At 41.4% G+C, this 15482-nt stretch overlaps 1 protein-coding gene across 2 annotated transcripts in view; it reads right to left on the reverse strand.

Moving 5' to 3' along the window:
- Positions 1-15482, reverse strand: part of MAGI3 (membrane associated guanylate kinase, WW and PDZ domain containing 3) — a 247688-nt gene that overhangs the window by 18511 nt on the left and 213695 nt on the right. For both annotated transcript variants that reach the window (XM_047868943.1, XM_047868945.1), the window contains exons 12-16: positions 14838-14994; positions 12635-12726; positions 10753-10945; positions 8250-8438; positions 3045-3230 (exon numbers count right to left, since the gene is read on the reverse strand). In XM_047868943.1, the coding sequence (XP_047724899.1) occupies positions 3045-3230; positions 8250-8438; positions 10753-10945; positions 12635-12726; positions 14838-14994 (817 nt within the window). The remainder of the gene's footprint in view (positions 1-3044; positions 3231-8249; positions 8439-10752; positions 10946-12634; positions 12727-14837; positions 14995-15482) is intronic.

Raw genomic sequence — 15482 nt, forward strand, 5'->3', positions numbered from 1 at the left:
AGAGAGAGGGAGACACAGAATCTGAAGCAGGCTCCAGGCTCTGAGCTGTCAGCAGACAGCCCAACGCGGGGCTCGAACCCACAAACTGTAAGATCTTGACCTGAGCCAAAGTCGGACACTCAACCGACTGAGCCACCCGGGCGTCCTGTTTTTGTTTTTATTTTTCATTTAATTTGTATGTATTTCACACCAATGCCTTCTGTGTTGGCCTTAGAGACAAGTCACTGGTCCTTTTTACAGACGGTTAGAGAAACAGTGACCGCAGTACCGCGAGCTCCATTACTTCTAGGTGCTTCTCTCACTGCTGCACGCCATGTGTGCTGATAGAAGCATACTACACACGTCGTTCTCCAAACAAGCCTAAAATGTAATTTTCTTGTGACACCGAGGCCTGCTTTTCTTTGTGGGTCACGGAACACATTTAAGGCTAAAAAGCGGGCTCTCGAGATCGCAGTAAAGATACCAGAGCGAAGGCACAGAGATAAAGAAATCTGACCCAAATCACATTAAGTAACAAAAGGCCTTCAAAAAAATTTTTATTGAGCACTTATGACGTGCCTAACATCGTTTTAGGCCCTTGGGGCTCAGCACTGAATATGACAAAATCTCTAGCTTTGGGAATTTATGACTTTACATTCTGGTGGGGGAGAGGACAATGAACAAATAGACCACAGGTTCAATAATCTCAGAGAAAAGTGTGGCGAAGCAGAGGGAGCAGGGCGAGGGGTGAGGGGCCTGGGGCGGGCGGGGCAGGGTTATTTTGGATCCTGTGGTTAGGGAAGGCACAGCGGCTGACAGCACAGAGCTGGGGCCAGTCTACTGACTCAAACACTGCTTCTGTCACTGGTGTTGTGACCGTGGGCAAGTGATCCAAGTGCTCAGGGGCTCAGTTTCCTCAGCCATGGAACCGGAAAATAATCGTGCCTACCTAGGATTAGTGTACTGAATGAGTTAACAGACGTAAAGTATTTAGGGTAACACCTACCACATCATTAAGTGCTTACTAAATTATTACTTAGGTGGGAAGGTCTGAGCAGAGACCTGGATGTGGGGGTCAGTCAGGCCAAGATGGGGTGAAATGGCACAGTTACCATTAGATGAGCACCTTAGGGTACTTACGCAGACTAGGTACATTTTCACCTCAGATTTTCACAATGATCCTGAAATAGATATTATCATCCCATTCTATAGATTAAAAAAAGAAAAACAAAACTGCAGGGTAGAACTGTTAAGTGGCTTGTTTAAGATCATACAACTACCTAATAGGTGTCTGTCAAAGGCCTTACTTCTTCTATTGGGTTTATATTGCCTCTGCTAGATCCTGGCAAAGAAGGGAAAATCTCCTGACTTTTACTCTGTTCATTTGTTCATTCACTGAATCATCCGTTCACTCATCCATTTAACTTGCTTCTTTTTTTTTTTTTTTTTTTTTTTTTTAATTTTTTTGTTTTTTCAACGTTTATTTATTTTTGGGACAGAGAGAGACAGAGCATGAACGGGGGAGGGGCAGAGAGAGAGGGAGACACAGAATCGGAAACAGGCTCCAGGCTCTGAGCCATCAGCCCAGAGCCTGACGCGGGGCTCGAACTCACGGACCGCGAGATCGTGACCTGGCTGAAGTCGGACGCTTAACCGACTGCGCCACCCAGGCGCCCCTTAACTTGCTTCTTCACTCAAAAAACATTTACTGAGCGCCTACTAAGTATCATAGTCAACTGACGATGTTTTGTCTTCAAAGAGCAGAGCATTTCCACAGGGAGACAGTCACAGGGAACGACGCTCAATGAACTGCAGGGATACGGAGTGCCGTGGGATTCACGGAAGGAAGCCCACATGCACAGAGGCCAAAGAGGCCTCGCTCAAGAGTGGATCTGGAAAGAACACTGGGGGGTAAATTGAAAAGGCAAGCTGGGAGCAAAATCATAAAACACTTTCTGTGCAGAGACCAGGGAAGCACTCGGGCTTCCACAGAAGAGGTTTTTAGGGAAAAGGAGCAGCAGACTCTGGGACAGAGGCTGGGCAGAGCGTGGAACGCTACAGAAAAGGGAAATGGGCAGGGGCGGGGATGTTGCGGGGTCCGAGGACTAGAAAAGGCTTCTGAGAGCAGCTTGGAGAGCTCACGTCCACGTGGAAAGGCCCCTCTGGGATCTGGGGCAGGAGGAGATTCGAGTACTGCCTCCACTATGAATGAATGTACGAGAGAGGGGGCAGCAGGAAGAGAGAAGAACGGAAGAATCAAGAATGACAAGACAGACCCCAAGACTGACTACATTAGAGGATCATGGGGGACAGCAGGGCATGAATACACATTACACTACGAGGGATCTTAACGTGAAAGACTAACCCTTCCTAATTCTGCTACTTTGGGCTTCTCCTCGTGAGTTTTGCAAACTCAGGAAAAATGAGATGTGCGTTACGTAACTGTGTTACCTTGTAATTCATAAACAGAGCCCATGAACTGGTGCTATTCAAAATGGTTCCTAATTAGGAACTCTTAATGACCAGAAGGCAGCTTTAAAGGGAGGCAAGACACTGAATGCATTTTCTGCCCTATTTACTGGCTGTTCCGACATAGCCCGCTTCCCATTTAGACGGCAGCTGCCCAGAACAAAGCCCGGCCCCGAGGACAGGCACTCTACGGCACGGACCTCACATGAAAGGCTTGATAGCAACAGCGACTTTCTTTGAATCTTTAGAGGATTTCCTCTCGCTCAAGCAAGCAGAAACTTAAGACATCATTTTAAGAAAATGAGATCTGAAAAGTATTCCCGATCTCTTTCACTTCTGGGTGCTTGCTTCTCCGGCACACAAATAGACGGCCGCCGCTCACTAGCTAGCTGGGTTATTTTTCCTGAGCTACTGACAACTTTTTAATAAACTGTCTTTTAAATTCATTAAATGGAAGAGGCAAAATAGGAGACTCCGGGGTATATAAATGGTTCTATCACTGCAGTGAGTCTGGCAATGCTCGAAGAAGCCACTGCCTTCAGCAGGCTCTGTGCTGCTCAGAGAGTTTGCCGGAAGCAAATTTACCGGTTCCTTACCCTCCTCAGCAATGACCGTTAGTGTGACGGTGACACCAGCATCTTTGATCAGCTGAACGATGCTATCATGGGACAGTTCAACAATGGACTGCCCGTTCACCGCAGAGATGTGATCTCCAATTTTCAGTTTTCCACAGCGATCGGCTGGACTTCCTTCTATGACTCGGCCAATTTTATGAGGAATTACTATGGGAAAAAATGTCCAGGTTTTTCAATTAGTTTAGTGTTGGATTTATCACCATCATTTAAAAAGTCAACATAATAACATCAAAAACATTCTTTAAGGGGTGCCTGGGTGGCTCGGTCGGTGAAGCACCCGACTTTGGCTCAGGTCATGATCTCACGGTCTGTGAGTTCGAGCCCCACATCTGGCTCTGTGCTGACGGCTCAGAGCCTGGAGTCTGTTTCAGATTCTGTGTCTCCCTCTCTCTCTGCCCCTCCTCCACTTGTGCGCTCTCTCTCTCTCTCTCTCTCTCTCTCTCTCTCTCAAAAATAAAGAAACATTAAAAAAACTCAAAAACCAACAACATTCTTTAAAAGTAGAGCAAAAAGGTATCACATGATCATCCTATGCACCCGCAATTACTTCCGTATCAGCTTCCACCTCTGGTGCACACGCACAGATACTCTTACATAGCTGCAGTCCAAGCGTATAGACCTCTAGGCTATTTTCCACTTACCATAAGCCTTTCTCCAATTTTCATATTGCCATCCTAATAATCCTGTGTAAAGGCTACTGACCTCACTGATACTATCTCGTGAATCTGACGTTCCTTGCCTCATGTTGGCCACATTCAGGCCATCTCAGAAACGGCCACGGTGAGACCATCTTTGATTCTGTGGAAGGGGCATTTACTCCCACAGGGAACCGTGTGAATAAATGCAGTTCAAATTCAAGTTTAGGACTCCGAAGTTACTGCTCAGAAATCCAGGCACAGTGAAATGACTGCCTATTAAAACGAATCCTACCTAGTTCTACAGCAAAATTAGTTTCTTTTGTTTATACCTTTAGATTTTTTTTTTTTAATTAGAAAAGCTGAGGGGAATCATAACATGAAATGTTTAACATTAAGATTATTTGGTTCATGGATAAAATCCTACCCTCAGTGTACAAAGCAGAGTCTAAGACATTTGCAAAGACATGCCGTGCAGTTCTATTAGCTCATGATGCTGAAGGCTTTCCTAGATGATTAAGACACTTTGCTGTTATTAGGGCTTAAAACAAGTTCTCAGACGTTCAGGAAATCTTGTCAAAATATCTTTCGCCCCTCTTAATAAGAGGCATTTGTATTAAGAAACAGATGTTCCTTCCATGTTCCTTGAGAATTTCCTCACTGGGGTCAGTAAATCTGTCGGCCATTTGCCTCCTGCTGACTACGGACTATTATGAAGAAGGAGAATTAATATTTAAAAGGGCACTCTGAGTATGTTTCATTTCCATAGTAAAATGGGCTCCTTACCAGTATTTGAGTCACGGGTAGGTGTATGTCAGGGACATTTTAAGAGCCGTTCATTTGAACTAGAAGTTATTCTTAGCCATGATTTCTGTCCCCATGGACAGTGCTGTTCACTCCTCAGCTCTTCTAGGATTACATACAGGGAGAGATTTTATCCCAAAACAGAGGAAGGCAATGTTGGAAGCAACCGCCTTTCAGCTCTGAATTATTATCAAGCACTTACACCATTTGCCTTAAAACAAAGTAACTAGAAAAGTGCCAGGGCAGTGTGGGCCACGTCCTGTGCCCACGTCCTGTGCCAGGCCATGTGAGCGATTCACTGAGAACACAGGTGGCACTTCAGAAATGCCCGGTGAACCAGACAGTGGCCCTGTGGTGACCTTCCAACTCAATACCTTAGTTATCCTCCTCCTTAGAAAAGACCTACTTGTACACACTGTTCATTCTAGATGCCCCGAGAAGAAAATCATTCAGCCCCTTGGCAAAACATCCAACGGAATGAATCTCTGAAGTCTCAGTGACTCCTTTCTCACCATGTAAGCAATGTGCTCAAAGGGAATTGAAAAATCTTGGTACAGAATTTCCTGAAAGGTTAGTTATCTGGATGAGGGAAGGTAAGATCGGTCGGTAAGATTGTTCTAGTCTTGGCATTTACAGCAGTACTATCAAAACAGTTAAAAATAGCAAAGAGACTGATAGGTCACTTCTGAACACTCTCTGAACGGACTGGGAAATTTTCAAGGTAACCCCGCAGAGTACACATCTTGAGTCCTGCCCTGCTTTTGTTGGTATACAAAGTCCATAGGCATTTGCCATAAGACCAATTTAATCATCTTCATTCATCTTTGGCCTACATCTGACTCCCAAACTGCCTTGTCCAGCTGTGGAGATCACTTGGGTGCTCTTAAAACACTCCTTTCAGGAAAAGAAAGGACAGTAGCTGGAAATGTCCCCTCTCAAAGAATCCTTTGCGACCGGAACTGAAAAGTATACGATAAGAAAGACAAACACTAAAACCTGTGAACTACTGGCGAAGCAGAAACTAGCCAAGTCCTTTTCATCTTAAATAGATGTCTTTTCTCGGTGCTCCATTCATTTAGCATTTACACAAGCTGGATCCAGGGCAGCAAGGGTGCCAGACCCAGATCTCTGATCTTCGAAAAAGTCATCGGCAGAGAATCTCAGAATTTCATAACTGGTGTCAGAAATGCTACTGGGAACTCTACTTGTGATAAATGTCACCAGAAAACACATTTAATCAGAAGGAAGAAATAATCTTTCCTGAACAGAATACCAATCTATACCAAGACAAGGTCCATAAAGAATGATCTGTTCTGACAGGTTTCCTGCCTTTTCACCTGTGCTAACTCTGGTCTCAACACACCTTTTTCTCTGTGATGCAGTCTGCAGCCACTGCTCAGTCTTTGTGAGTGAAAGCTCCTCACCCAAGCCTCCCCCCAGGCTCCCCTTCCATCTATAAGAGATGAATGGGAGTCCAGGAAGAATGCTTGCAGGGCTCAGCATTCTGTGGAATTATTAACTAGAATTTCAATGAAATTACCAAATCGGGTTTTGTGCCAATGACTGAACATCTCAAGTACTTTACATAAAGTTCATGGACACCCGAAGCCTAATTTACCATTCAGGTTGATAATTAATGAGCTACAAACACTCATTTCCTACACGAGCTGCTGCCTCAATCTTACATTTTAATTGGGCTTTCTTTCCCATCTCATTACTCAAGTATTGATAAACTTTTTAAAATTTCTTTAAAAAAAAAATCAAAAGACAGTAGACTAACAACTTTATGAATAACGCGACAGTGACAACAGCAGCAGAAGCTACAACAAGCAACAGCAGCTAACATTTCTTGACGGTCCGGGCTAAGGGCATCGCACGCATTACCTCCTTTGATCCTCAAACCCCCACGAGACGAGAAGTGTTACCGTCATCCTCATCGTAACAGAGGAAATTGGAGCTCTTGGAGGGTAAGTAATTTGCCCAAGATCAGACAGCTATTAAAAGACACAGCGGAATCTGAATCCAAGTTTGCCTGATTACAGAGCCCAACACTTACCGACCCTGTCTTACACAGATATCTCCCTCTGTGAGACACAAAACCATCAAGATAGTAAGAAACAACTAAAATGAATAGGTGTAAAAATAGTTGAAAAATTTAAATGTAAACAGATACACACAAATAAAAAGAATTACTTAATGTACATTAAAATGCAATATAAATTTTAAATACAAACTAAATAAAAATGTTAAACATATTTAAGGAATGCGACCTATTTTACTGATTTCTTCTGTATCGCTTTGTTTCATGGTGGACACTAGCCTCCTCCCCTTCCCCGAATTTCTGCAGTCCTAGAAAAGGAGTATGTTCGGTAGAAAAAGCAGTTAGCAGCTATGACACCGAGCAGCAATCTTGCACTATTTTTGTTCATCTGAATGCGTGGGATCATTGTATGGCATTGGAATAAGAATATGGTTCTCTGAAATGGTTATTTGGTTTGGGAAATACTGGTTTCCAGTGATGCAACATAAAATCCCCCCAAACCTGCTTTCTTTCATTTTTCTAACACAGGCCACATAATCATCCTCAGAGCATCAGTGACAGTTCTGAGTGTTACCATGGCAACTGCTTGTGGAAAATGGAAACTAGTATCAGTGAGCAGTGACCTGATACTATAGTAATAACTCATCCATGCCACAGAATCTTCTTCCTTTACACACTTGCATTAATTTTAGCAAGATTTTTGCAAATTGGTTTGGCCCACAACACCGCTGAAAGGGTTTCCTTCTTTTTCATCGATTTTAGTGGCCGTCTAGTCTAAGAGGATCTCACTACTCAAGATATACTCAAATCCACTGGCAGAGAGAGGAGCACATTTTCCTGTGCTCAAAGGTTTTTATCATTTGACTTGGAAAAATAGTTACCCAGACAAGTCTGACAGAAAAAAATCTCAAGTGTCTGGTTCTCATCTTATATTCATTTGGATCTTCTAACTGTATTGAAAGATGATTATTTCTTAGAAACAACATTTAATATGCTGAATCTTAACAACCCTGAACATATTAGAGGTAATTCCTCCTTTGTTGAAGGAATTAGTATATACATGCACCCTTCCCGGATGACAATATTCTGTTAAACCGGGTTCAGGATATTTAGATTAATTTTTAAAGTTCTGACAAAATTTTTACTTTTCAGTGAAGCATATATAAAAGATAAGCATGCCTCTTGTCACTCAAGAAGGTTCCTTTATAGCTGGAATATGGCCATTGTTATTAAATAATACAAAAGGACCATTTAAGACATATTTGGGTCAAGATTCTTCTATTAATCTATTTTGCTTCTTCTCAACTGCTTCTAGCATTTAATTCACTTCTGCAAACACAGTTTCTCCTGATTTAAAAAAACCCTATGCCTCCTTATTTTAAAAAACTCAGCATTGTCCTTTCACTGAATCTACTAGGGCACGCCCCTAATATACTGCCACAATATAATCTTGGCGCAAAGTGTGCTGCTAAGACTTATTTTATGGAATCTGAGATGACAGATTCACCTGCAGCCTGGAAGTTTGGTTCGGACTAGCCGGTGTTGAAAATAAAATATTCATCGTTCTTAAAAAGGTAAGTCTCTAAGGCAATTCATACATGATTCCTAATTAGTTTCACAAAGCCCACAGGGAGACTCAGAACACCGCAATTGCAGGGAGGGACAATCGGAGATAGCAGCCCTTACCTCCTGGAGGGGGTTTGTTTTTGGAGGTGAGGATGACGAAGCCAAATCCTTCATTTTCTTTTCGGTGCAAGACTACATCGTAGGCCTCCTGTGGAGCAGGCCTGGCTGGGATCTCTGCTCGGTTCAGGCGGGGAGAGCCATTCTGGGTTGAAAGGAAGGCTTGAGAGCTGTCATCCTCAGGTTGTTTCTCTATAATAAACATGACCAAGTATTTCTAGAACATCATAATTTTTGTTAACTTAAGTGTTTTTGTACTAGGATTCTCACAGGAAAATGTGGTTTCAAATACATCTAGGATAGAAAAGCAACCTTCCCATGTGAGCTCTGGCCATCTTAGATGAGACTCAGATTGAGTCTGTCTGACATCTTAAACACTTTTAAAGTGTGTACCCAGAAGAATTATATGTTTTCTCATTTCAAAGGAAGCTTTTCAAAGCTTTCATCAAAGTTCCTGGTAAACCAATTCTTCTTGAAACTGTTTTCATTCCAGCAAGATTTTGACCAGTAATTTTAACAAAAGTTGGTAATGAAAACTGACATAGTAAACTTCCTTTTAAAATCAACTGTAGGGGCGCCTGGGTGGCTCAGTCGGTTAAGCGTCCGACTTGAGCTCAGGTCATGATCTCGAAGTCCGTGAGTTCAAGCCCCACGTCGGGCTCTGTGCTGACCGCTCAGAGCCTGGAGCCTGTTTCAGATTCTGTGTCTCCCTCTCTCTCTGACCCGCCCCCGTTCATTCTCTGTCTCAAAAATAAATAAACATTAAAAAAACTTTCTTTTTTAAATAAAATCAACTGTAAATATGACTTCGTGCTGTGACTACCACTTGTGATGTTGGGGAGGCCAGTGCATCAGGGCAGAGGTGCCCCCCGTTATCAGCTGAGAAGTGAGCTGTCAACATAGGATTTGTCTTATGCAATGTGTCTTCAACTTCAGTTTCCTGATGGATGAGATCAGATGCGCTAACCATCAGCAGCCCTACTCCGCCCCCATCCAGCAGATAACAGGCCGTCCGCACGAACAGCCAATTCTCCAAGGCAGAGAACAGGTCACACGAATCCCCAGCAAATGGAGAGTTAACGTATACCTTTCTCTCCTACCCAATTACGTCATCAGAATTCAAGAAAGAATGACATAACTTAGTCCTGATTAAAAAAAGGGCAAATTCTGTGCCATAATTTGATACAAACCATCATTAACCATCACGAGACATTGCCGTTAAGGAATTTCCATTTATAAGGGCTCTTCTGCCTCAAAATCTACATGATTCAGAGATGACGTTTTAGAATTTCAGCAAAGTGCCACGAACGTCCAATCATTAATGAAACATAAAGGGGCTTTTGGTTTGTTTTTGTTTTTGTTGCATAATGTATGGTTACAATGAATTAGCTAAACACCTCCAGTAATATCAAACCACTAGAAAACGTCTTCATGAGGCTTCCCAGGACAGAGCCAACCTCTCGTACAACATCACATTTTTTTTTTACTACATGTGGTTATGTTCTGACTCCAGCATCACTGCAACACTGCATGAAAACCTGTATGCCTCTCTAAATGTCCGATGTTTATGAAAACAGGCCTTTACCTTGGATGTTGCAATCAAAAACACAGTGCCTCATTTTTTAAGAGTAAAGCAAATATTCATCAGGTCAACAATCATTCACTGATGTCTACTCTGCCGGGAAGGCACTCTTTTATGTGCTGGGGATACAGCAGTTAACTAAATGGATAAATATCCCTATCTCTACGAGGCTTACATTCTTATGCTACCGGGTAGTCTTTTTAAAATTTTAAAAAGTGGCAAGAATTCACTTCTCAACATTCCGATGTGATATTCACAAAGCTATTGATGAGAAAAATGCACTTAGAGCCTTGTATCATGGTTTAGACCCCAGACTCTATAATTAAACTCCTGTCTTAATCCTGGCCCTACTGTTCACCAGCTATGTGTCTCCCAACCTTTCTGTGGGTAATTCTAAAACTGAATAATGACAGTATTTATATCACAGTGTTATAAAGACTAATTAAAAGAATCCATAGGTCTGAGATATAGTAAGCAACTCAATAAATGTTTTTTAATGTTAAATTACATTATATTATAACTTCTCAAGTGGAAGCATTCTATCCTCTGAATATTTAGGAATTCATCAGGATCCAAAATCTTTTGACATTCAGCTAATGGGATATCTTGGTATGACTAAAACACTGTATCTAAGAGAACAGATTTAACCCGGTGCTCCCATCTACAATACCACGTTGGCAAAATCTGCCAACACATTAACATAATCTCAATACGGAGGCCCAAAATTTATTTGTTTTTTGATAATAGTCTTTCTGGATCCTTTTGACCTTACATGGCCTTCCACAATGAGGCCCTGGATCATACTAAATGGATTATCTCAGACAGTATTAAACCTAATAAAGGAACCTGCAAAACTACATAGAAAATGGGCTAAGTCTCTTTGTTTCTTTTTGAACCCATCAGAGCAGGAACAGGTTCACATACCACCATAGAAGATCTTTCTTCTGACGGTTAATAGCACGTGGCCATTTCGAGCAGCCGTCGTCATGAGGTCTAAGACTTGTTTGTGTGACTTCCCTTTAACAGGAATCCCATCGATGCACATCAGTTCATCAGCTGCACGGAGCCGGCCATCTTTCTCAGCTGCGCCCAGAGGAATGATGGCCCCAATGTATATCTGATAAGATAACAAAGTGTAGGTTGGTCTCTACAGTCAACTAAGAGCTACTATGATCCTCAATAGCTATGTTAAGGACTTCCTGACTCAGTACTATGCAAACCAACATATTTTTGCAGTTCAACTATGAACATTTATAGAAGGGGGTTATCTTAGAAAGTGACCATTCTACAAAATGGCACTTCTGATAACCACACTACATGATCTCTTCTCAATCTTTGGGGTTGAATAAAAACAAGATAGAAAATGCAAAGCTGTTTAATAACTTAAAAAGTACCACTATCGGTTCCATCAATACAACAAAACAAATACATTAAACTCAGAAAATGCACTCGTGCAGAGTAGCTCCTAAAAAGTAAAAAAAAAAAAAAAAAAAAGGATATTGAATGCCATCAGGTAAGATTTTCTACACGCTGTTCACAGCAACTGGGATCATTCTTAAGATATCCCCATCACATATGGTAATCAATACAAATTCAGTATATACAGCAGAGAAACATTTCTTATTCCTAAGTCTCAAAGCAGTAAATACCTTAGGGAACAGAGTGGTCTGAGGTCTACTTACATCTAGGTAAACAGATTTGGCTCATTTTGCTTGCTGGCAATTAAAATCCTGAATTATTAGGCTAGTTTCAGAGCTGTTAACACCTGACATTTAAGAAAAGGATTTGTCCCAAGTTGTTTGAGACAAATTCTTAAAATACCTTCATCAACTCCATGGGTATTAACAAAATAGGAACCATTAAAATCAAATCACATCTTCCACCAAGAACAATCAAGGTATATCTGCCCTATATAGGTTGACCTGCCTTAAGCTTTGTCTCTGGTGATTAACTATAACCAATATGACTAATTAGAACACATTTATAATACATAAATCAAATGTTCTATCCAGAAATGGAAAGAAGCATGTCATTTTAAAAGATTATTGTTCCTCACCTAACTTCCAAGCACAGTAAGAATGTCTTTCTTACATTATACAGAAAAAACACAAATCTGTTCTCAAACTCCACAAAGCACATTACTTCTTTGTCATTCAAACTAAGGGCCAAACTTAAAAAAACAGAACCCATTACATTTGTTCTCTAAACCTGAGGTGAGAATCGTGTCTAAAAGTTCTAGGTTTTAAAGGCTTTATAAACATAACCCTTCTGCTTTCTGGACAGAAACACGATTTATTTTATTTTTCCCTAGTTTTATAGGTAGAACGGATGGAATGGTATGCAAGGTACTGAGCTTGAAAATGTCAACCCACTAATGAGGGTAGGTGACATGATGTACGCAGCCTCAGGCCAACTGTTTATAGAGCATTCATTCAAAGGACAGACTGATTGTGGCAAACAGGATGCTAGATTATAGGTTTCTTAGAGAAGGCAAAGGTCTTAACTTTTGTTTAACAGAGGCAGGGGGAAATAAAAATTGAAAATAATGAACTGCAGCACATAGTGAAATACAGAAATTAATTACTGCCCACTTTCCAGCTGACATATTCAGTTCTTGCCTCAGCCACACCAAGGTCCCTGAGAAACCATGACACTAAGAAAAATGCAGTTCCTCCTCACGTTAATGACACGGATAGAGAAAACAAAATCTTATCTAAAAAAATCAAATAAAGCAAACACTATATTCTTCCAAACAGCTACTTAAAGATTCATAGGAATGGCCAAATTCCAAAATATCTGAACTTACAGACTGGTCCGGCCCCTCGCCTCCCAGTACCCGGAAGCCAAACCCTGACTCCTGCTTCCGAAGAAAAACATCCAAGTCTTTGGTGTTTGGTGCTAAGGAAAACCAGAAAATATAAAGAAAATGAAACACTTGCATTTATTTTAAAAAGGTTAAAATAAAACAATGCACGTATGTAGTAGGATACTATGATAAGAGTTCAATAAACTGTAACCTCAGAACTTTCTGGTACGTGAAAACTTACACAAGAGCATACCACTATTGCAAAAAAAAAAAAAAAAAAAATCAATCGTAAGTATTTTTTTCCAGCTCTAAAGAAAACTGTGCATCGAGATAGCTCGGGAACATTTACCCCTACCTTCCATGTACTCAGCTGTACTCTGCCATTAAGTGCTAATGCCTTCCAAATCAATGTTATGATATTAAATTCAGCATCATCCAATTTAAGTTTGATGTTTGAGAGGTGCAAATTATGTACATTAACATCTGGGCAAATCCTAGGAAAAGAGAGCCCATAAAATGCCTTAATTCTACTCCTGAACTAATACCGTTGTTTCAGAAAAGCATCCCATATTCACTTAGCCTAATGGTGCAAAATGATATTATTTTAAAAGAAAATGACTGCTAATACCTATTATCAGCCCCATTTTCTGGCTGGGAAAACTGAGGCCTAGGTACGTGGCCCAGTGTCAGCAAATAAATGGCACAGCTGAGATCGCGACTTAGCTTGATTTCTAGGGTCCAGGCTCTTAACTCACACTATTCTGCCCCCAAAGGGTAGGTCCCATTCACCAGAATATTAAGTCAGGGAAATCTACTTCATGACTAAAATAATTTGATTGTCAAGAAAATATTCGTGTTATTCACAAAGTAAGAAGTGTTTTCTAGAAATATGTCGGGGAACTATATAAAAACAGAGATACCGCATGGGGTAAATCTTGATAATGTTCCTTAGACGCAGTCTCTTTTGAGAAATAATTTCTATCAGAATTACAGAACTTTAGAGATAAAACTCTTGAGCCCAACTCAGTTACTTTATATGGAAGGCCCAAAGGGACTGAGTAGTTCATATCAATACTAAGAATGTATCAGGCTATGAATGGGAAGTCAGAAGAAAAGGATTCTCCATAGTTATACTAATTTAAATTATTGCTTTGCTGTGCTGTGCTTACATCTGGTTTTCATCTTTCTAAATACGGCCTGGGCCTATTCAGGAGAAAGATTTACAGTTAGTTAAATTATTATGAAGTCAATTATAGACGATATTTCCACCTGTGTACATCATTTCTAAGGTAGATTTAGATCTGCTTCTTAAAAACAAATTAAAAAAATTAAACCTACTTAATCTGCAATTTTACTTTGGAAAAGATTTATCATTTTAAGTAAATCAGCACAAAAATGAACTTCTGCCTTATGCACGCTCTCTGCGCACCCCTCTCAGCTGGGTTCCTCTGACCGCATCTACCCTGGTTTCCTCCATAGGCTGCACACGCTCTGATTCACCACCTCTCATACTCCTGCCAGGAACATCTCTTTGAAACACAAGTCCACGATGATCATCCCGGCAGTGAAACTATTCTGTAGCTCTCTATCGTTTCTGTGATGGACTCCAGCTCCCTCAGAACGGCCGACTCCGTCCTCCCCAACCTGTTCCTGCTCCCCTCTGCTCTCCCGTGCCAGCTGCACCCAGCCAAACCGGGCCACTGGCAGGACCCAGGCCATGCAAGGTCAATGTGCAAAGGTTGCTCCTGCTTCCTTTCCCTTTTCATCTGCCTCATGAACACCTCTTCGTCTTTGAAGACTTGTTTCAGGCTTAACCTCCTCTCTGAAGCAGTATCTGACACTTCCTACTACCCACAGTGGTAAAATTGATTGTTTCCTTCTTCAGATCCGTGTGAGGCTGGTTTGTACTTATTTATTTTCCATGTAGGTTTAATTATCATTTTTGGTTGCACAGCCTATGGACCCTGTTTATCTCTGTATTCCCATCACCTACTGTGTGTTAGGTAGATCGCAGGCACTTAATCCCTGGTTTTGGAAAAAAGTGAGTGAATGAGTGTTGAATACAAATGGAAGAAACCCAGAGTCATATGAACATGGGGATGAAGGAATAACTTTTCAACATGGTTTGGGAAGGTCCCAGTTTTTTAGAAAATTCAAATTTATTTTGTCGCATGCTCTCCTGAAATATCCCACAACTACTTACGTTTATCTTCATATAAAGTCTTAGATTTCAGGTAGACCTCAGAAGGATCCAATTTCGGGGATCCTGACCTGATAATGCTGGGTGGAAAAGGCATAGGCTGGGGAATGGGCTCATTTATGGCCTCCAAACTTCCTGAATTTTCCTTTTTATCTGTTTTCTGAAATGGAAAAGGGCCTTACTTAGTATGTGTTTAAAACCAGATGGTTGATTAGTTCATCAAACTATTGTGTGACCCGGGTATGTCAACTGATTATAGGTGAGCAGGTGGCAGGGTCAAAGCCACGGCATATTTGCAGTCTTGTCAGAATTCACCTGCATAGCCATGTGTGCTTGGTTAAAACATATTTTACTTAAATTAGAAAAAGTTTATAATGATGTCAACGGAAGGGCCTGCATTAGTCCTACGTTTACATGACCTTGCCCTTTTCTCCACCACCAAGACACAAGCTGACTTTGAGAAGATGAACACAGGGACGCAACGCAGCACTGCTGGGCGGGAGGGAGGACCTTCGTGAAGGTCTGGATCGGCCCCACCGCCCCCACTCCCTCCATTTAATTCCCCGTGAAGATATCTGAGATACCATGCTTTCTGAGAAAATAGAATAGGAAGTGTTAACTCTAACTCGGGTTACAAAGAGGACACTA

The sequence above is a fragment of the Prionailurus viverrinus genome, chromosome C1, assembly GCF_022837055.1.
Source record: "Prionailurus viverrinus isolate Anna chromosome C1, UM_Priviv_1.0, whole genome shotgun sequence".
Taxonomy (NCBI): domain Eukaryota; kingdom Metazoa; phylum Chordata; class Mammalia; order Carnivora; family Felidae; genus Prionailurus; species Prionailurus viverrinus.